The sequence below is a fragment of the Poecilia mexicana genome, unplaced genomic scaffold, assembly GCF_051168715.1.
Source record: "Poecilia mexicana isolate PSO_F unplaced genomic scaffold, ASM5116871v1 scaffold_16, whole genome shotgun sequence".
Lineage (NCBI taxonomy): Eukaryota > Metazoa > Chordata > Actinopteri > Cyprinodontiformes > Poeciliidae > Poecilia > Poecilia mexicana.
The window spans coordinates 21,576,049-21,599,468 of record NW_028263385.1 but is presented as its reverse complement, the minus strand read 5'-3'; the positions used below and the strand labels follow the sequence as shown (position 1 = coordinate 21,599,468).

Genomic DNA, 23,420 nt, shown 5'->3' with positions numbered 1-23,420 from the left:
AGCCTAAGTATTTTAGTTAATTTGGCCAAAATGTACCATTGTTTTGATTATACTTTTGGGTGGCATGTGAAGAGTCTAGGTATTGGCATCAAGGAACCATAAATCAAATTACAGTTACAATCTGAGGATTATAACGAAACAATGAAATTAACCATTATGCAGACCATTTATGATACAATGAGGACCTGGTTAGGTTTATAATTAGCCAAGAGCCGCCTGGGGTTGTGATTAGGAAAACAAGATCCAATGATAAAATGTAAAGCATTGGAAATCAGACTGTGTGTGTCTGTCCATACCTCCAGGTGTTCCAGGATGTAAGGAGGGTTGGTCATGCCCAGCCTCAGCATGGCTCCTTCAGGTATCTCCTGCACTAATCTCCACAGTAATGTAGGCAGGTCTGTCCCTATGTCTCTGCCGTAAGCACCAGTGTCTTCACTTGTCAACCAGATCTCACACACTCCCTCTGGAAAGATAGGTGGAAAAAAATCACACTAAATGAAAAAACAGCTAATTAGAAAAGCTGTGCTTTTTAAAGCTTTTCAGATCAAAAATGATGACATAACCAAAAAAAAGTTTTATAACCAATAAGTAGTTTAGGATCATCCGGAGGGGATGATTGCACGAAAAGAAAAAAACAAATTGCTGAATTAGGTAAAAACTCCCATGTGGGCTTTCTCTTCTTTGATTGTAGCTGCCTTTACACTTCAGGGAATGTCAGGCTTCATCAACAGAGTTTAAAATAACTTCACCTATTGTAGGTAATGAATATTAAACCCCCTAGGTTGAAACCAGTTGGGGATTTTCAACAAAAGTGATCTGTTTGTATCCCAAGAAATCAGCTGTGGGACAACCTGTGAATTTACATCAGATATGTTACCAGTGTAGCAAAGTAAAAGCAATTGAGACCAGAAGTAACTCACACAAAATGGGAAAATGAATCATTTTGTATAAAAGCAGAGGAGATGAACAAAAAAATAAATTTGTGTTTAATCAAAATCCATTTTTCTTTGTTTTGTCAATTTATACAAATGTGTTCAATCCACCAATAGCCCACATCCTCGGCTTGCCAACAGCTCTCCTCCAAATGCTTTCCCTCCTTTACCTCGCAAAGCCCCTTGCTGTCAGTACCTAAATGCTCCAAGGCTTTAAAAGAACCCTATTCATGACAGTCAGTGACAAGCATTAAAAATAACCATCCTACAAACAATTACTGCAGGAATGGGAAGGTCAGATGCAGCAAGAGGGGATGATCTACCGGCTTCACAGTAAATTAGAGCCACGCTCAGTGCTACTGTCTAATGATCTGTCACTGGGATGTAGGTTTGGAAATGGTCGAGTGTCTGCTTAAGCTATGTGTTAAGACATATTATCTCATGCAGGCACACAAAAATAGATTTGCACTTACAGAGGCACAAGGCAAATTGCACGCACACTGGCATAAAAATGTGCGCAACCATCATTATCATTAACTGTGCGAGGACAGACAGAAAGATGCATGTGGTCATTTAGATAGCAAAAATTATGCTTGACTAATTGGACAGTGGTGTGTGTCTGTGCGGCGGTTGAGTCAAACAGAGAGATACAGATGATACAAAGTAGGAGTTGGATGGATTTTCATGGGAGGGCTGAATTAAAACTGATGGAAGTGTAATTGTCAGAAGCTGATTTAAAAGGTTTGGAGATATCATCATTGTGAACATTAAAATGCAATGAAGATTTCCGAAACCATCCATGTCTGAAAACATCAAAACCAACAACTGATCTCACATTCTCAGATCATATCACGCCAGCATCAACACACACATACACACACAACACAGTGTGTCCTTTGTGTGGGACTCGGTAACAGCGGAGTTCATTAGTTTTTTTTTCTTATCTCTTTAGACTTCTTTTAAAATAATTTTCTGGGAACACCAGCGATGTTTCACCAACATCACAGTTGCAAAAGCAACCTTTTTTTCTAAGGGCCGCTGAAAAGCTCGAGGTCAAGCTCCACACAGGGACACATTAACCACCGTCAGTATTCATAATTAAAAAGAATCTGTTAAAATTACATTACTGAAGTGGTGGTTTGCAGCAAGATGATTTATCCATAATTTGAGATGTTTGTGATCTTTCAGTCCTAAACGATGGTGCTGAGTGGAGTTCTCTCTCAACTTGTACGGGATAAATTATTTCAGTCTCACTCCCATGTCAAGGCCCTTTAGTGCATCATCTGCATCCTGAGATTGAGGTTGTTTTTTTGTTTTTTTTTTCCCTACATCTACCCATCGGCAGTCAGATTTAACGTAACAGCTCTGCCTCAGAGGAGCCATCCCTGAGAGGCTGCTTAATACAGGGTCAGACCTGTAGTTAATTGGTCTGAAAACTGAATGTATTCCTCCCAAAAACAAAATTCCTGAGATTCCAACAACACAATGCTGTCGAGGTTGTGTAACGTCTGCTTTACACACACCTATTGTGGCTTCCTAGTTCACTATGTTGAGAGGAGGGTGATGCTTTGGAAAATCTCATGTTTACTCAAGGCCATAGTCATTAGTAGATCTCCAGATAAACCCAACAACCTGACCAACAATATGGCCTTTGGCTTGCCTCTCTCTGTTCCTTGTCATTAGGTGTGCCGATGGTGTTATTGTTGGCCAGGAATGTAGGGAAGGTAGCCGTCAGGAAAAGCCTGCTTGTCCTCCTCTCTCCATCTGGTTAGATACAAACTACACAGCTGCTTCCTCAGGGTACAAGCAGTGATGTCTGGTCGAAATGATGTTCCAAATATTACTTAGAAGCACTAATTACTAAATATGATAAGTGAAGTAATGATCAGGCTTTTCTAGCCCACACTGATTTCTAGTTTTGCTTAGGGTCTTCCATAAGCAAAAAGAAAATGAAAAAAAAAGAGAGAGAGAGGGTTGGATGTGCAGGGGGGTTCAGCCTTTGATAGAGGAAGCAGCTCTGATTCAAACAGTATATCACAAATCAGAATATTTCCACATACCGTTGTGGAAGACATTTGCTTCCTTTCAGATTTTTCCTGTTTTTGCTGTCCCCTCCAGCCCCCTGCCATGCCCTCAAATGAATTTTTCAGATCACTATACAAATTTTAAAATCAGCAGAAGATAGGCAGAGTAAATACAAAACACACACTGAAGTACTACATTAGTTTTAAGGCAGATGTAAAATGTACACCTTCCAAAAGGTGCATCTCATAAATCTACAATACTTTCACAAATGTATTGGGAACCATTTTTTTTGTGAAATCATTTTCTTTTTGGTCAGCAGTGGTTTCCACCTTAGATGCATTCCATGAACACATTTGTTGCCCAGCCTGTTTCCTATCATTGCATCATCAAAGTGAGGTCTAAAGAGCTTTAGAAGCTATTCTGGGTTCTTTTGTGACCTCCTGGAAGAGTCATTTATGTGATCTTCTGGGAAAGTTCCCCACTGTTCCATGCTTTCTCCATTTGTGGATAATGGCTTTCACTGTGGTTTGCTGGATTTCTGAGGCCTTAGTTTCTCAGCTAATCATGAATTTCTTTAGATCATCCCATGAAGTGTTGCTTTTTGAGGTTACTTAGCCAACTTTAGGTTCTTAAACAGGTTCTATTTATGTGGATTAAGTGATTTTATGATTCTACAGGGTAGGCAGGCAGGGGGGATCCAGGGGGGGTGGCATGGTGTGGCTCGTGAAACCTAACACAAAAGAATATGGTTTATCACAGTTAATTAATGGTTTACCAAAAGGGGCAGTTTTATTTCCAAAATGAGTTTGGTTGGGTTAAATAGATGTTTTTCCTTAATAAATGTTCAAAACTATATGAAAATGTCCTCTGATTAGTCGTGTCATGTTGAATATGAACATCTTTCCTCAAGCAAAAGGCATCCAATTACTGAGTCAATAATCAGAAATACCAGTTTAAAACTGTGAACAGTAGGTAAAAAAATTAAATGAAAAATAACTAGGATATTGTAACATACATGATTTAATAAATTTTCTTCACATAATAAAATAGCAAAACTAGATCCCAGGATGTGATCCCCAACAACAAATGAAGTTCTATAATTTCTACAAGCACCACATGGGCGATATTATTATATAAAATTCTGCTGCAGAAAGTTGCATTGGGTTTTTTAAAATGAGAAATACAAGCTAAGTAAGAGTTCAGTAAATGAGGATTTCACTTTCTAGGGTAGACAGAAAGTATCTACCCTATATTTCACCTAATATAAAGGTAAATGAAGAAACAGAGAGAGGAAACAGTTACACTGTGACGAACTTCCTTTTGTCTTTGTCCAAGAACAACAGACCTCAACGTGCGTTATACACATCAAACAATCAACACTTCAGTTTTTCGCCAGATATTGGCTTGCATTGTGTGTGAGTGCACAGCTAGTTTATATGACTACTATCACCCAAAAGCAAGGGTAAAAACTAGGCACAAATTTGTGAAGATATCTGCCTAATTTTTGTAACTTTAAATATATTTAAGAGTCTTAGCCATACTTTTTAAAGTAAACTATGTGAATATGAATAGCTCTGCAGATTTAGTGTTGGTGTATAGTTTAAGAAAATGCAAACTTTTTAATGAAGTGGTTTTACAGACTGTTTTACAGAGTTAGGAGTTAGATATGTTGTACCTTTGAGTAGAAATAGGAAGACCTGGGACACAACACCCAGGTTTAGCTGCGCACCAATTTATTTCTTCTGGCTCCAATGTAGTTTTGCATTTGTGACAGCAAGGGACATGATGTCCTGGTTGTCTAACAGTTCTATAGTGCTGCTCAGCACAAAGGATAAGGACTATATGAACAGACTGGATTGATTTTTAATATTTCTCCTGAAATAAGCTAAATCAAAATATATTGCAACTATTCTGCAAAACTGGAATAGGTAAACATCTAATACATGACTGTGGCTTTGTAAAAACACTCAGAAAGTAAACTAGTATTGAAAGGCTACCAGACTTGATTTTCAGAATACTTCAAATTGCAAAAATCTTTGCATTTTACATTTTATCATCAGTTTTGTAGTAAAATATAGAGTGTGCCAAGTAAACAGAAGCCACATGTGAAGTTCAAAAATAAGTGGACAGTCAAATAAAAAAAATAAAAAAAACATTGCTCATTCACTAAAAATATTTTCCTAATGTGGTCATTTGGAATAGAAGATAAAAACAAGCCCCCAGAGTAGATTTTTGTATATTCCTGCATACTATATGCACATTGTTTAACAAAAAAGAAAAAGAAAAACAAAAAAAACAAGTACATTTTATTCCCTCCCAATCACACATGTTCATGTTTAACATTTGTTTTATCTTAATCTTTCTGGCATAATGTTAATATGGATTGGGTGCCACAGGCAGTAATGAAAATTATAATATACATGCAAATTCAAAGTATGCCACTGAATTATCTGAAAGGGCACATTTCCAAGGACATAATTCAGAAATGGGGACATGAAGTTCCAGTATATAGTATCCATGTCTCAAAAACAAGAGTTTGGCATTTAAAGTGTTAAAACTGATTTATTTTTTCCTGACTGCATTACTTAACTGGCTTGTTAAATGTGAAAAGCTTATTTAACTTTACAACATACAAGAAAACAACACTATGTCTAGTTCTTACTTTAAGACCCATGCAAAGTTGTATCCAATAAAAAAAAGAAAAAAAAAAGAAAAAGAAAAATATCTGTATTAGCCTCAGATTTGTAGATAAATTAGATTTGTGGGTAGCTTTTCTGATAAAGGGCTTTCTAACAGTTTCTGTAATATTGGCCAAATATGTGCATTGTGATTTGAAGTAGCTCTATTAACATGCACTAGTTTCAATTATTAAATGGACAATGGAAATATGAATCATGGTTCCCAAGCTAGGCATTTCAAATATTTTCATTTAAAAAAAAACAAAAAAAAAAAAACACACACACACACATCTGAAGCACTTCTTAAGCAAAAGAGCAAGACTTATTTTAACCGTTACCTTTCCTCGAGTGTAATACAAATGGATAACTACCTCAATTAGATGCTGCTAAGATCAATCAGTTCACTTGTTTAACATCAATGTGCATCAAAGTACACATTAGAAATGCATAGCATAAATGCCACACTCATTTAAAGCAAGGCTTTCCTAGAAATGATTCACTTCTTCACATGAATTACAAACACCTCAGTTACAGCCAAGCAACACTTCTGTACAGTGCCAATGACTGGAAGGCCTGTCTGACCTTCAATCACATTAGTGTGTTTCCTATCCTCAACTGCTTCCCGCTGGCTATCTTATTCCACAGTAAATCTCCTCACTCAGCACTGGGAGAAAGAAATCGTGGGAAGATGTCAGCGCACAAGGTTTATAAAATCTGGCAAATTCCGAGGAGAGAAAATTAAGCTTCTGCACACTGAAGTTGAAAATTAGGAATTGATCGACACTAAGAGAAGTACATCAATACTATTTAATATTTAGTACATTTTAAATGTTGATACGATAGTAAATGTATCTGAGCATGCATAATTTAAAAATATAATAAACATTACTAAGAGCATAAACACCCTAACACTATAATTAAGAGTTTTACTTGCCTATTTATTCCTACTTCAAAAGAAAAAAAAACACTAAACCAAATCTTAATCTGAAGATGTTTGAAGCAAAGATATCAACTGATGAAAACAATTATTGTAATTCTTAAACTTTACTAATAGAAACATTTTCTGTCATGCACACAGCTCAAAACCGAACACTCACTAGAGCTCATCTTACAAAACTCAACACTACAATTCATACACCAACACACACACACACGCAAACACACACACAACAGCTTAATTGCAGTAATTAACCATCCTAATTTAGAGCAACGACTGTGACTGTTGACGTGGTGTGTGGGTGTCTTGGCAGGTAGCATAATCATCATGGATAAACCTAACACACACTTTTACATGCAATCATCCTCTCACAGGCGCGTTTAATAAAGACATGCCTATGTGAATGCACACAGACATGTTCATGTCCCACATGCATGTGTTTATTCATGTGTGGCTGTACATGCATGGCTTTGTCAGCAGCCCACACAATCCTTTAAATACCAACACATCAACTTTAGCCTACTTTCACACATACTTCTGAACCGCAGGCGTGACCTTTTGTGTGTGACTGCGCATGAGATAGGATGTCGAGATACATCAAAAGATATATATATATATATATATATATATATAAGACATCCTCAGGTCTTGTGTGTGGTATAAGACCCTGCAATTATATATGTAGGTCACAGACAATCTATGGATTTATCAACAGTAATTGGCCAGTGTGCTGCAGATTTTGTCCAGTTAGGCAATCATTTTCTGTGTGTGTCATGAATGTTGGTTGTCATAAAGGAAGCCAATTTCAACATTTATGTTACAAGTTGGTAATGAATGATCTGAGCGTCTATTATGTTAGTGATGACCAGAAATATGTGAACAACAAAAAATATTTAAGCCATTTATTGGGAGGTAATTGAGATGCACTTACACATCAGAATCAGGAAAATGTGACATAATAGAGGTAGAGTAGAATAGATATTCTGTAGACATGGTTTAGTTTAAAATGTAAACTACAAAAAAGGATAAATAAGCATCACAATTAAAATTACAGACTGGACTGACTTGTCCAGTAAATGTTATGACAAAATCTCCTGTCTAAAAAATGGTGTTTACTGTGTTTCATTATGGTGCCAGTGAGACTGGAGTATTTTTCAAGTTTTCTGTCAGAGTACATATTTCCTTGAAGACAGATTATAAGAAGGAAACTTGATCATTTTAAAAGATAAAATCTAGCATCAGAAAATCCTGTAGTTAAGAAATGACAGCAATTTTTTTCAAGTAGACAAGTAAAATATTAGAAACTCATGGAACAAAAAAATAATACAGATTCCAGCTAGCTCACAAGAAGAACATATTTCCTGAATCTAATTCTATTTCAACCATCTCTCTTCAGTGTAGACGTATCCAGCTGAGGTTCAAATAGTCTAGTTTAGATTACCAACTACAGATACAAAATGAGATCCTAAATTTCCCAAAATTATGGGATGCCAATTTATCTCATAATTTTGAGATAAATGGGTATGAGCACCAGCAGGAAACTCTGAAGCAGATTTTAATCATTATCAAATAATGGTTGACCATTGCAGGATTCTCACAGTGCTTGCAACCGGATTCCTTGCCTGTCACTCCTGTATCTTAAATACTATGACAAAAAATATTTAAAAGAGGTGGATATGAGGTGCGTTGTGGATCAGTGGTAGAGCAGGGAGATCTTATGCTGAGACTACAGTTCTTGCTGCAGCTGTCTTGCGTTTGATTCCTGGCCCCAGGCTATTTCCTTCATGACATCTCCTCCTCTCTAGACTACCTTCTGTCCAGATGATAATGAATAAAGGCCACCAGTGCCAAAAAGAATTAAGAAACAAACAAAAAAAAAAAAAACAAGGTAGGGACTTCTTCAGTCCTCCTATGCCCACAAGCTACTTCTCCTCTTAGCTCTCAAACATATTTAGGGGAAAATGACAGATAGTGCTTAGTGAGACAGGATTCACTTTTGGGAAACGGTGTTGTGTTTTAGTATGAGATTTTATTGTACACCCCTGGTTAGCAGTTTTCTGCATTATCATCAAGACTTTCACAAGTGTGTTGGCCAGTTAAATCCTTTCAAGATGAAAAAAAGAAACATATACTTTGTATACTTTGTTATGAATTGTAGAGTGGATAAAACAAGGACTTACCCACTCACTTAAGAGCCAATATAAGCCTATCAAGATAATGAACTTGTACCATACGTCATTAAAAGCACACAAAATGAAGCTGAGACAGAGACAGCAGACTGGTGGGACGATTGGATTACAGAGAGTGTGAGGGGAGAGAGATTTAAGGGAAGCTACAAGGACAGATCTAATTTCTATATGGTTCAGAGACTTCAGGAACTGCAGAGTGCTTGGGGCATTAGACACACAAACACACACGCATGCACACACATACACATCCCAAAACCGAGATTATATATGGAAATGAGTTCCTATTAAAAAGTCATTGAAGTGGTAATGGTTCATATCGTCTGTCAAGAAGTCAAGGCAGTGGACACACACGTACACACCAATACTTTCAGCCACATAGATGAACTTAGCTACAATGCACACCCATCCACACGCATATAGCACCACAGTTGTGTTATTAATCAAACATAATAAGGTTTAACTCCTTTCAATTCAAGGCTGTTGACCTAATTTTTTTGAGGGTTGTTTGTGTGAACGTGTGTGCCCGCATGGGCAATAATTTGATAAATAATAATACGTCTGGTCAGTATTTATGCTAATATATTCATGAGCCACTAGCAGGCATCATGTTTGTGTTTGTTAATTCATTTAGGCAGCGTGTGCAGGGTGTATCTGTGTGTTCGTTTGGAATTAGTTAAACCGACAAAGCCTGGATGAACTATGCACTCAGGCTTGTGTATGTGCAAGTGTTAATTGAGTTAATGTTATTTAATGTAAAAACATGCATGCATTAATGAAGTACTAAGCTATAAAACATTATCTCTACTATGTAAATGTTAGTATTTTTATGTAAATATATTGGACATTTTCCCTATTGAGACTTTGGAATACTGACTGTGGTTTGTTTACTGAATGAAATAGTGGAGACAGAGATGAGAAATAAGGCAGAGCTGCTGATCCCAATTGCTACACATTTATTAAAGCCTCATTAGATGGCTCAAATACATCTCTATTCACTAGCACCTACCACTACTTAGTACCTACTACTAACTATTAATAAGTACCACTTAGTCACTATTAAACATTGAGTATTTTAACATAAGACAATATATCAAGTATCCACTCTGTAGGCGCCCAGGTATAGGTTGGATTCATTTTATAAAGAGTTGACAAACTGCCGTTTCAGTCATTGCTATAACTGCACAAAATTAGGTCATCTTGAAATTGCAATGTTAATGTGTAAAATTGTGATATTTCCAATAAAGCCACAATTTCTTTCATGTTTTCCTATCAGTTTTTTTAGGCATACAGCACTGTGAGCATTGAAGAACCGTCTGTTTGGGAATTTTCAGCAGTGAGACTCATACGAGCTGGTTGAACTGAAATGAAAGTGAGAATTTTTGATGCTTCAAACCACCTTTTTTAACGCTGCAAATTAACATGACGACAACAACAGTTGTAATGTGTTGTTCAGAGCTTGTCAACATGTTTGGCGCAGGTTGTAGTCCTGATTAATCTTATTTGATTAAGGTGAGCCAGAGAACATTTCTTTACTGCCACATGAGAACATAATTCTACTGTAGGATGTGTAGTTCATCTTACTCTAGGAACAACACAAAAGCACAAATTAGAGGGATGGAAGGAGAGATGAAAGGTTTAAGTATTCATCTATGTATACATCTATATATAGTTGTCAGCTATTTTGTGGTATCTGAACATAAACCCTGTGGTTTAGGGAATTTATTCTAAGTGAAAATAGGTGAATAAAACTGTTAGTATAGCGACTAGCTGTCAGGAACACTTTCTGTGCTCATCAAGGCGCATGTGGCAAGTTTAAGAAAGGTGCAGAAACTTTATTTGCATAGTTCAGGGAACAGCAACATTCTGCCACTGAGAGCTACTTCATGGTTATTGATACACACAGTTTACTTTTAGTTGTATCACTTAATGATTTATCTTTTGAACAGCTCCAAGGCAAACTGATGTGATTTTTAGGGTAGACCTGGTGTTTGCAGGCACTTTGTGGGTGACTCCTGGTATAGCACATTTAAGCAACAAGATAATTCAAAGTGATTTATATAAAAGGTAGTACATTGCAGGGACATAAATGAAAAAAAAATGTTGGACTAAAAACAAAAGTTAATGTTTCAATTATTAATAGAACAGTCAAAGGCAACTCTAAGATGAATGGGTTTTTAACCTCAATTCAAAGGAACACAGGGTTTCAGCATTTTAGCTGTTTTCTGGAAGTTTGTTCCAGATTAGTGGAGCATAGAAAACTGAATTATTAAGCTAACTACAGCAACACACCACCTTCATCTGTCCCTCTGTGCAGAGCCGTAGCCATCACATTCAAGTCACATCTAGGAATACAAACTGCGTATTTACCCTGTTTCTGTTTTGATATTTTGTGTACTTTTTTCCCCCCACTCTTGCCTGTTCCTTGTTCTTATAATCATCTGTTTTATACTCCTCTTTTCAGAACTAATTGCCTCCCAGTTGTGTATTTTTTGCTGATACATCTATAAAACATACATTTCCCAAAGAAATGTTCCCTTGACAAAACATTTGAAACCAGTACAATAAAGAAGGAAAGTGGTGGCAATTCATTCAATAATTAGTCAATTACTGTCACTACACAGAGATCACTAAAGGTAAAATGGAAAACAACAAGAGCAAAGAGGGATAAGGAGAGATTCAGAGAGGCAAGTGCTGCAGACAAGTCCCAACATGTCCCAGGCATGGTTATTGTGAAACCCATACAGCGTCACTCTCCTTTCATCCTTGCTGACGATCAGTCTCTATTTTTCACCAAATTTTAATATGGTTTACACCCCTCATAAATGGCCCACTTAAAAAATAAAGAAGCGGGGTCTTCAAAATTATACATCTTTCTGAGCTGAATTGAAAAGATAAAATTTCTAAAACAATAGTTACAAACTGTGAATGTACTTCTACAATATGTTTCAACACATCTTTTAGAGCAACCATTACCAAATAATAACAGTCTCTGGAACCAGTACAAAAACAAACCTAATACAAGTCCCTTTAATGGTAAAAACTTTATACACAAAAGAATCATGGTAGTAAATTATAACAAGGAACATGTTTGCTTCTGAAAAATAAAACAAGAAAAGAAGAATGGCTCTTTGTTGCTTTCATTGCAATTTAGTGTCCAAAACTTCCCCACAAAACACTAAACATGATGGGGAGTGGGGGTGAGAGAGGGGTGGGGTGAGAAACATTATTTGTCAAGAGGCAATGTCACCCACAACCTCAGGCATTAATAGAGAGGTTGAGTTGAAACAATTAGAGGAAACATTTACTTGCCGACAATAGTTTCAAGCGTTTGTAGAGCTTTTCTCTGAGGTCTCTGAGTGTGTTTCCATTTATTTGTGTATGCGCGTGTGCATCAGCTGTCTCCCCTGTAGCCTTTTCATGTCACCCAACTCTAGGGGCTTGCGGCTGTGGCCATGGGTGGTCCAATATGTGAGAACTGCTTCCTGCAGGGGGTGTGAAGAGACCCCCTGATGGTATCAAAATATATACCACAGAGGGATGAAATACACACAAATGTATGCCTAAATACCACATAGAGCTGCAAATCACACCAAAAGGATGTGAGTGTTTTACACTTCAGATACGATGGCAGTTCATTTTTGCTTTTGGGTCACAGAGCTAGAACAAGCCCAAGTTTATTTTTATTTTCTTAAATAGTGTCCCACTCCTTTCAGCAGTCTTTCCAAAAAAACAAACTTTGAAAGTTTGTCAGCTAGCTATGAGCATCGTTTACAATCACCTCATTAGAATAAGCTATTTAAATCTAAAATTAAATACTCAAACTTCAACTTACTTACATCTCTGTTTTACAGTGCACTTTAGTTCATATTCCTCAATGTGAAAATTAATCAGACACAATTAAATGAAAAAAAAAATATATTAAATATAGTCCAATGCTGGTACGTCAGTCGGTTACACAATTATTAGGTCCTCATTAGTTAAAACTGTTGACAGTTTCTGCACTTTAACTAGTCATCAAAACATTCAATGGATAGCTAAACAAATTAACATGGGGTTATTTTTTTGTGTGTGCTTTCACATAGGAAAAAATCCCCAAAACACGACATTAAAACGGTGCTGGTAAAATATGGCTCAGAATGGTCTGATTTATGGCCTTTTCATAAAATGTCAAATCGTTTGTCATACTGTAATCAAGTACAATGATACTGGTTTATCATCAAACACCAAAGCAAACACACGAGGGTGGAGCACAAACCACTGCACAACAAACACTGAATTTAGGGGCGGGAGGGGGTGGGAGGAAGGGATAGTCTCTTTATGGAAAACTATAATGAAACTTATTACAGATTTAATTAAATCAGTAAGTTTAATTCTGGAGGAAAAAAATGATTTGACCCAAACTGAATGACAAAAGGATATTCAGCTATGGAGTAATATATGAGGAGAACAGGAACAGTTTATTCCAAACTGTATTAAAATCTTTGTTCATTCAAAGAGTTTTTGGAAGAAATGTAAGAACTCAGCCTTTTGATCTGAAAAAGGATCAGCAATAAAACTGATAAAATGGGACTTGCTTAAGCAGATAAGTTAAGCTTCCGTCAGGAGGACAGGTTTAACCATATCTTTGGACTTAATTAAGATGTATTCTATCAGAGTACAACCAATGCTTTCTTCACATTTTCTAACTTTTCTTTTTAGTCTTTCTTGTCAGCCTTTCATTAGACTTCATTTGATTTCGCTTTCTTTTACAGGTAATGAGTTGTGTTGATCACAGCATTGATGCTGGGTTCAAGTAAATTACAGGTAGACACAGTAATTAATTGCTATGTGTGGGTTGGTGGTGTACATGTCACTGTTTGTGTGTGTGATCAACAAAGAAGGTGGCCAATACTTTCGGAACCTGGGAGCAGTGGATATTAAATACACAGGTTGAAACTCATTCAACCTGTGTATGAGACATGTGACTCTTCAAATTAGATTTTTTTAAAAGTCAGTACCCTAATATGAAATCAAAACTTACTGCTGACTAAATTATAAATTTGTCCAAAGAGGGAATAAACATGTAAACTTTTGATTGAAATATATGATTTATCATAAATTTATCAATCTGAAAAGTAGAAAAAAAGATGCAAAGAATTTAATAGTTTATTAAATTCAAGAAGAGAAACTTATTTTATTTTTACTTCTTTGTCATAAAACATATACTTGACAAAGTTGGGAGCTAACTTGGACTAGTTTCATAAGTTAACCAGGCCAAACAAAACCGCCTTGATGGATCACAAGGTTTCGTCTGAGTTTTTCACCTAAACTGAGGTCATTGGAAACATGAGCTTCTGGGGAAAGATGTCATAAGTCAATGATCGAGCAATCAGAAACACACTTGTGGCAATGTGAAATCTATGCCCTGACTTAGGGTGTCTTCACACCTGAGAGTCTGGTAGACTTTGTTCCATTAGAGACCAAAATTGCAACATTTGTTACATTTTCTGCTGGTGGAGTTCACTTTCTCACTGCACTGTGTCAAACAAAGCAAATCCTTTGAAAAAACTGTTCTCACCCTAGCCTGTGGTGGCGCTGCACCAAGAATCACTGAAGGAAATACAAAAACCTCTGAAAATATACCGAGTGTAACTTCTATGTTCATGAAATATAAATAAAACTTGAGTGACTTTTTGGTAACAATTTGGTGGATTCAATGGCAGATTTCCTAAAATATCTTGTCCTGTTTCTTATCAAACAAATAAGAAAAACATCGAGTGGCTTCTAAAGATAGAGTAATGTGAAAGCGGGTTTCCGTTATCAATGACCGGGGTCTTAAGGTCATGCTAAGGCACAGAAGTAAACATTATAATAAAAAAAAAACAAGTTAAAACAAGATAAATTATCAAATCTTTTAATGATTCAAAGACTTTTACAGAACTGCTAAAACACTGGAAAGTTCTCAAATCAATATTAAACTGTTTAATCTGACCAAGTATAGATATCATACTGAAGCTTATGAACCTCATTTCTTGGGCCACTTATTTTCTGCTGATTCTTTGATCCTGTGTGTGTGCGTGTGTGTGTGTGTTACTGCACTGCAACTCAGTTTGGGCTAACATATTTATAGTTTTTATAGGCTTTGCTGCTTTAAACTTGATTCACAACATAGTTGCATCTTTAAATGGAAAACTGACAAGCTGCACTCACTCATTCTGATAAATTACACAAAAGAAAAATGAGGACAGAAAACACATTAAGAATTATCTGAATGCAATGAGTCATTGACCATTTTTACTTTACACATGAAGATGTGTATATTTTCATACACATAGATATAAAAATATACAGACATGTATGTATATATATATATATATATATATATATATATATATATATATATATATATATATATATACATACATTTAAGTACACATCTCCTATAGCAATATGTTGCACTTGCAGTTTTTCTTTGAGAAGTGTTTTTAATGCTTCTAATTTTATTACCAAATGACAGAACAGCAGTGTGCTGAACAGCTAAAAAAGAGGGAACAAGCATAAATAGAAACACAGAAACGCACTTTGGAGGAAGGACATAAAACCCAAATGTGAGTCAGAGGATTTCCAGCAGTTAAACATTTTACCAGGCACAAGATGACTCTCAGACAATAACAAGGCCAGAAAGCCAAGCACATGGCTCAAGCATTAATTCAAGTATTTTACTGCCACCTATTGACTGAGCGGGGAACAGAGTCCCCACCCCCACAATATGTTGTGCAGAGGAAAACACAGTAATACACATAGCCTTTTAGTGAAAAAAAAAAGGAGGGGGTGGGGGGGTAACTGGGAAGGGCAAATATCAGGAAAATAGATTTCAGAAAAAAGTAATCAGTGCAGTAAAATAACATATAGTGTTAAAAGAAATCCCACAAAACAACCTTGAACAAATTTTCTCCATTATCAGAAAAACAAACTTAGCTTATTTGCAGGTGATTACATTTTTTAAATTCATATTTGCTCCCGCTTTTCCTTTTACAATCCATTTTGTAACCCTTCCCCCTAAAAAAAAAATAATAATAATAATAAAAGAAAATCACATGAAGCTGAGACATCTGGAGTTGCAGATTTAGATTGCATTACATACAGGAACACAGCAACAATCCAAAGGGAGACAGATGTAACCCTACAGTTGTAAATACCTGTGAACTCCAGGTGTAACATAATATAGAGTATTTAGTAGCACAATGCGTTTCAGTGGAAATACAGTAGGATGGTAAAATAAAGTGATTGTCAGAGGTTGTAAACTATTCTGATGTGGCAAAGTGGAACAGCGAGAGGAGGGGTGTGGACAAGTTCACAGAGGACAGAGCAGATGGTGTCTGCTGGACTTACACAATCACACACAAACACACACTAGTGCATGCAGACACACAACACACTGGTGACATAATAGCAGCATGCCAGGTGTGTGGTTGGTGGCCTGCAGTCTGGCATTGACTGGGAGTTGTGCGTGTGTCCCTGTGTATATGTGCTCTCTTTGTATGGAAGGGGCCTCCTATTCACTGCTCTCGGCTGCCAGCTTGGCACTAAATCACAGGAGGAGACGGTACACACATGCGCGCACACACACACCCACCCACATGCACACACACACACCACCCTCTGCTGTCTTTTTGTCCAGCTCAGGGAGAGAATTAAAAGAGGTCAAACAAGAATATAGAGGCAGAGGCACAAATGAAGGACAGCAGCAGTTTAGCTGAACTTTAGGGGTAAACCAGAAATAAATATATATTTAAATGGTACAAGAACTGAGACAAGAAAATAACAGTCCCCTCTCCTCTTTTACAGTCCCAGTGGCTTTCAACTTGTCAAACCAAGAATAAACAGACAGACGCACACGAACACACAATGAGCCTCATGTCCATGCATAATGAGCTGTGGTAGAGGTGAGGCTGCAGCTGGGTTACACAAACCTTGCTTGAAGAGACAGCCTCGGGAAGTATTCATTGTGTGCTGGTGAGTGTGAGTGCAAAAGATAAATTCGAGAAAGAAAAAAAAGCGATAATATAAAAGTTAAAATTGTATCCTTTTTTCCAACATTTTCTGTAACTACAATTATTTAGATCAAGAAAAGCAAATGGAACAAATTACACTGAAAAAGGCTCAATTTTGCAGTCACCATTAGGAAACACTATTCTGAAATTCATTACATTTAGGGTGATAAAAAATACCAACATTCTGTGTTTTTACCAACACTATCATAGGGAGAAATGTTGCTTCAACGGGCCTCCAGCAGTAACTGACCATAAGGAGGGTCAAACCTAAATGTTGATAAAAAGCTATCAGTTCATGGAAAGTTGAGTGGAAGGAAAAATGTGGCCATAAGGACAGCCACAACCTTGAAAATATTGTGAGGCAAAGCCTGTACAGCTAGAGTTCGACCTTCAAGAGCCACCACACAGACGTGTCCATGAGACAGACTGCAAGATCACATTCCTGGAGGTAAGCCATTTAAGAACCAGAGACGTCAGAAGCGTTTGCTTAATAGAAAAGAAAAGAACAGTTGCTTATTCATCTTTTAAGAGATTAAAAGGGATTCTTTTAGTGAGTTGCTCTTTAATATTCTCCATTCCTGAGAAATTGCATTTTGGGTTTCCATTAGCTGGAAGTCATAAGCAGCAAAATGAACAGATAAAGATGCTTAGATAATTTTGTAAAACAAATCTAAATAAGTTCCACTTTTAGAATTGAATGACTAAAAACAAACATATAACCTCTTTCAGTTCAATTTTACTGAGATGCTTCAGTATCAGGCAACCTGTGATGACAAAAAAGAATGCCAACACTTTCTACCTAATATAAGTTCCTCTAAAATGTTATCTTCAAAGCTAAGAGAAAACACAGGGCAACATCTCCACATGTTAAGTACAAACTCGACACTGCTTTAAATGTATGTACTGTACAGCAAAAGAACAAGCTTTATGGCTGAAGTCTTGAAAGCTTCCCTAATTCTGCACAGCTGGTTTATGAACCCTGGTGTGCAAGCTTTTATGGTTTTAAAAGCAACCTTTTTTTTTTTTTTTTTTTTTTTAAATTTGTGCTGAAAAAAGTGTTCAGCGCAACTTTTACCGCTATACATCTGTTGAAATGTTTCAGAGCTCTGCACACATACAACTTGTTATCGCTGAATAGAGCTTTGGTACAGAAGTGGTGACATAATGTATGGCTGAACTCTGGCGTAGCGGTAGCCTGGGTTATATCTCAGTTGTAGCACACAGGGGGAAAACCTCTGTCTGTGTGAAAAACATCAGCGAGTTATTGGCCTGGAAGTGATTCAGAAAATCCATTTTAGCTTCTCCATGAGAGCTCTTGCAGGGGATAATGAATTTGACTGCCTTCATACAGGAAATGTGTACTCGTTCTTGCATGCTCAGCAGTTTTCCACTTCTTTTCAATAAATGGCACTTTGGTGCCTAAACTGTGATCAATGCTCCCATCAATATTTAAATCTCTTGGCAGTTCTCCCTTTGGTTTGAGTTTTGTTTTCAATCTCTGCACCCTGCAGGACGCCGTGATAATGCCAACAGCTTCTGAACTTCTTCACAATCACATCTGCTTTGACCCAGTGCATCTGCCAAACGTGTTTCCTGCATGACCAAACTCTTTTCTCTAACCTTTTCTGTTCTGAGGTGATGACCAGCCATCCCCTGCAAGGTTCACCGACCCTTCATGTAATCTGATTCCAGGTGTAATTCAAAGGCACTAAACTATATCTTGCGACCTGAATAATCTACTCAGCCGTACAGGATCATAGCCGACGAACTTTGGCAGCCTCGTCTGGCATAACTGCAGCAGCAGAGGCAAACAGGACCTGACACCTGTCACAGATGTTGGACCTGCCCAGCGAGCTGTATATCTGTCTGTCTATCTCTGGCTAGCTGTCATATGTCATCCAGCTGGAACCCAGAAACTAAGCAGTGTCATTTCTGTTAATATCTGTGTTTAACACTGATGCTAGCAGTCATGTGGAAATGTGAAAAAAAAGATGTCTGTGAACATTAGTGGGTATTTTTTTTGCTTGCAGTGCATCAAGTAAACAGAAAATTTGAACATTACTTCCATCAACTAACTGTATAATTATTATGTCGAAAAACTAAGTGTTCTTTGAGCACAGCGACATTTTATAAAGGTATTTCAAGCTAAGCCTCCAGCCTTAGCTAGAGCCCAAAATCTAAATTGCATCATGATTGCTGCAATGCATGTCACACGCTAATATACTGTGTCATGTGGGAATGATCCTCGTGTGTTTGTGCCTAGGAAGCGTCACATCCTGTTTCAGACAGGGCCATTTCAAACACACCCTAGTGACAGTTCAAAATGACAGGGCATCAGCAGCAGTGAGGAGTTTGAGGACCACAACAAAAATAGAGCTTTATCTCTCTGGTCAGTCCTGGCATCTTACCCTGTCTGACTGGCTCTGATGGCCATGTTATTTCTGAGAGCCAGCCATAATGTTTAGAGGACAGGCTTCACTTTTCGCAGTATGATGAATCCATAAAACTGACAGTAAATCACTGACTTCCATATTAATTTCAGTAATCATTTTCCGCCCATTAGGAGGTACTCCTAATTCCCCAGTCTATATTTCTTTGCATATGCACAATTCCTAACAGCATCACATTATATAAATGTGACACATAAGACTTGATATTACAAAATATCCCGTTCATTACGTTACATTTAAACCCATGAAACATGTTCTTCAATATGACGAAATACAAAACTCTGCGATAGCAGTAAGAGTCGCGTTAAAGGAATACTTTACACAGTAGTAGTTGAAAGTAAAGACTACATTGCGGAGGTAACTAAAATCAATCAATAAAAACAAAACAAACAAAAAAAGAATCCTTTTTGAATATCATCTTTGACAAGAACACTGAACTAAATCCATTTTGCTGACTGACTGGGAGTAGAAAACGCGTGGAAGGGTCATGGATTGGAGTGGTTCAAAAGCACATTTAAAACTTTGACTGAAGTGGCGCAGAAGGATAATATTTACCAAGAACTAAGAGGATTTCTTTCATTTATACAAGAACTTAAAGAGGATACTCCCACTTCCTGAAAACTATCAAATACCAGGTTTTCCACCTTTTTTCTTTCATTTTCCAGACAAATATGCACCTTAAGATGCACCCTTTCCTCCTGACACACAGGCCAGCCCACTCCCTTCTTCTCACCGTGTGTCATAAACTCCACATATAAACCTCTACACTCATCTCCCAAATAGTCATACACACCCACAAGCTTGTCATTTGCCATGACATTCACAGCCTCCATTACCTGCATGCATTAACAAACCTCTCTGATGTTAAAAATTATACATTCATACATTTGAATAATTCAGATTACTTTAAAAGCTGCGCACGAACATTCTCCCACCCTTTTCCAGATGGAAAGAGAGCTATATACCTCAAATCGTATTTGAATTAATCCCATAAATCCTTTCAAAGTTCCCAGAGATAAACCAGTCAAATGCCTCTAAAACTGGCAGGTCGGCCAATCAAAATTAGCAATTCATACTTTCAGCGTATTTCCATTCAAAACAGATCAAATAGTAAATCAAATTGCAGAGTCCATTTGTAAGACTCAATTTATTTGAGATAAGAAAAAGGTGGCTAATAGAGGGAGACAGAAAGGATAGGGGGATTGCTACACGGCCATGATGTAATTCAAAACCCACAAAAATATTTGATGGAACAGAGAACACAATGTGCCTTTCATTCAGAAAGGTGACATATCATTTCAGCTGCTGAAGGAAACAGACATTTCATGCGACAGAAATATATCAGATTACCAAATGGTGCACAGTTCTAATTATTCCTGAATAAGAATAAATAACTGATGAGACCTTCTTAACAACAATGCCACTCAGCAAGAATAAAGTATTTTAAATGTTTTCTCAGGCTTACCAATGAAAACCAAATTGACTAAAGTTTGGTCTTAAACAGTGGAGAAATGGGACTGACACTTATACACTTATCCTTACTTTTTGAGTTTTAGTAACTGCTTATGAATTTGACCTTTTGGTAAAATGCCTTGAGATAAAATTTGCTGTAGAATCAAACTTTAAAATAAACTTGATTGAATTCAATAAGAGCAGACACCATTTCCATATCAGCATCTATGACTGTTGTATTTATTTAATTAGATTTGATTTCCTGATCAGCATATTCAAACTTTGTAAGCTCACACATTTTGGTCTCTGACTCCCTATTTATGTCTTTAATTTGACTCCTTTGGCTCTCAAAGTGTTTTTGACTTTGTGTAACTCTCCTAAATTTAATGGCTGCACTTCATGGCTTCTCCTAAAAACAGTCTCTCTCTAATATATTTTAAATTAAAGCATAATTCTGAAGTAATAAATCAGACTTAGGACCAAGTATACTTACAAATTTGCTTTGGGGGGGTAATTTCAGCCTCACAGAAACAATACTAAATGATGTGAGCACTGCTGTTTGCAGGTTGCTATAACAATAAATGGAAGTAATCATGATGGACCAGGTGAAATAAATTTAGCTGCATAGCTTTATTGGTTGAAAGATGGATAATTATAACTGAGAACATGAATTTTACTGGTTTGGGAGAAGTTTTTATAATCATCTCCTGAAAAATGTGAAATAGAAATATACAATACAGTTAGACGGAATCACCTTCCCCCAAAAAATAAATACATAAATAAATTGTGAAAGCTGTAAACTATGGAGCATAATCTGATATGAATTCTGAAATGAAAAACACATGCAAAAGAATGAAGTGAAAATAGGTTTTGGGACATCTCCAGAACGTCAGTGCAAAGGATTTAGATTCACAAAACTATCCTAAAATGCAATAAGAAAATCATATATTGATGCTTATATGCTGTGATTTCTCTGTGCAACATTCTTTACTTCATTGAGTGATCCTATTACTTGGGGCTACAATGACATCATCATGCCACCTTGTGGGCAGGTTTGGTCGCAGGTCCCATCATTAAGACATAGAAATACTTTACATGCATTTATGTCTGTTTTACATAGATCTGTGGATCAATTACAAGCGAGATGTAATATTTTGGGTATTTATTGACAAAGGATGTGTAGTTAGAGTATTCAGTTTACTTTTATCTTTAACACTAGTAATGTAATCGCTAACTTCCTCAAGTACAAGGATTGTTAGCCACTATGGTGAATACTTACGTAAATGTGATTTTTGGTTAATGTATAGCTCACTTGTTTTAATTACCAGGAAGTTTAACAAATAACATTTAATGCACTTTCTTTTTATGTTGGTTCTATTTTCAACTGAGACAATTGTAAAGTAACAATAATAATGAAAGCTGATGCCACTTTTCAGTTTCCTTTTGAGTTCTAAAAAGCCCATCAGTAAGAACCTTACTGGTGGATTAACTAATGTTTCCAATTTACATAACAGTTTTTAATTACTGTTTTAACTGGATGATTTAGTTTTACTTGGCATTGGTAGGTGTTCTTCCAAAAAAAAAAAAAAAAAAAAAGCATGACCCATTTATTGACAGAAAAAAAATGCAAAATGCATGTGCTGCTCCCAAAATATCAAATTGACTGTCTTTTCAATCTTTGCAAAACCAATTGGTGGTGAGGTCGTTTTTTTTTGTTTTTTACGCATCACTTATGTGTAAACATACACACACAAACACACATCAAGGTCTGGGCAGCTGGTGTGTTTGCCCTTGACTGCCCACCCTGTGGCAGTGGCATAGATGCAGCTGTTTTGGAGGGATCTGGGAGGGACTTGGTAAAAACTGCCCTTGACAAGGACATCTTCTTTTCAATTTTCCTTTGCCACTTTAATGTGAGAGCCTCCTCAAAAAATGATGCATTATTTTTGAAAAGCCATGGCTCATAAAAATGTTGCTGCACTGACACAGCAGAATCCAGAAAATGTCCAACGAGAACATGTTGTATTTCTATGAAGCTCTGTGTTAAAGAGATTTGTGCACCTTTCATGTCACAAACAGAAAGAAATTCATGAAACCAATATTTGTGTATTTGTGTGTAAAATATAAATCCTAATAATAATATTACAGCAGCTGTTTGAATCTTCCCACTTGAAGCAAAATAGTTTTTTAAAATAACACCACAATAATATATGACAATAAATTACTGTCCGTCCTAAAACTGATGACACCACTTCTTCTAGGTGAGATAGCTGGACTTCTGGGGCAGCAGTGTGTAAACTTGCCCTTGTTTGACCCGCCTGGGGCTTGATGGAAGAGTAGCCTGCTGTGCAGTTTGGGATTCTGGGAGAGTGCTCTTAAGAAACAGATGCCAGGGCACAACAGCTGTTCCTTTGGCACAAAACTAGAGCCAACTGGCAGGAGCCTCTCCCCAAGAACAAAAACATCAACATGTGTTACTCAAACCGAGAGCCTCGTAACAGGACACACAAACATACGAATATGCTGCAACTGCACAGCAAACCAAGAGCAACACTCATGGGCACATGCTGAATTATAAATCAAACTACCCCACTATGCTCTTTCCAAGAACATAGATACCCTTGGCATGTTCCTGTCTACAACGTGTTCAGACAGTAATTAACAGTCGTCTATTTTCTGCAACTTTCCTATTACCATCTCTACTGAATGATTTTATAATAATAA

At 36.9% G+C, this 23,420-nt stretch overlaps 1 protein-coding gene across 2 annotated transcripts in view; it reads right to left on the bottom strand.

Annotated features, from left to right (window-relative positions):
* cdkal1 (CDK5 regulatory subunit associated protein 1-like 1) overlaps window positions 1-23,420 on the bottom strand; it is a 185,491-nt gene that overhangs the window by 83,794 nt on the left and 78,277 nt on the right. For both annotated transcript variants that reach the window (XM_014994740.2, XM_014994739.2), the window contains exon 9: window positions 297-463. In XM_014994740.2, coding sequence (XP_014850226.2) covers window positions 297-463 — 167 coding nt within the window. The remainder of the gene's footprint in view (window positions 1-296; window positions 464-23,420) is intronic.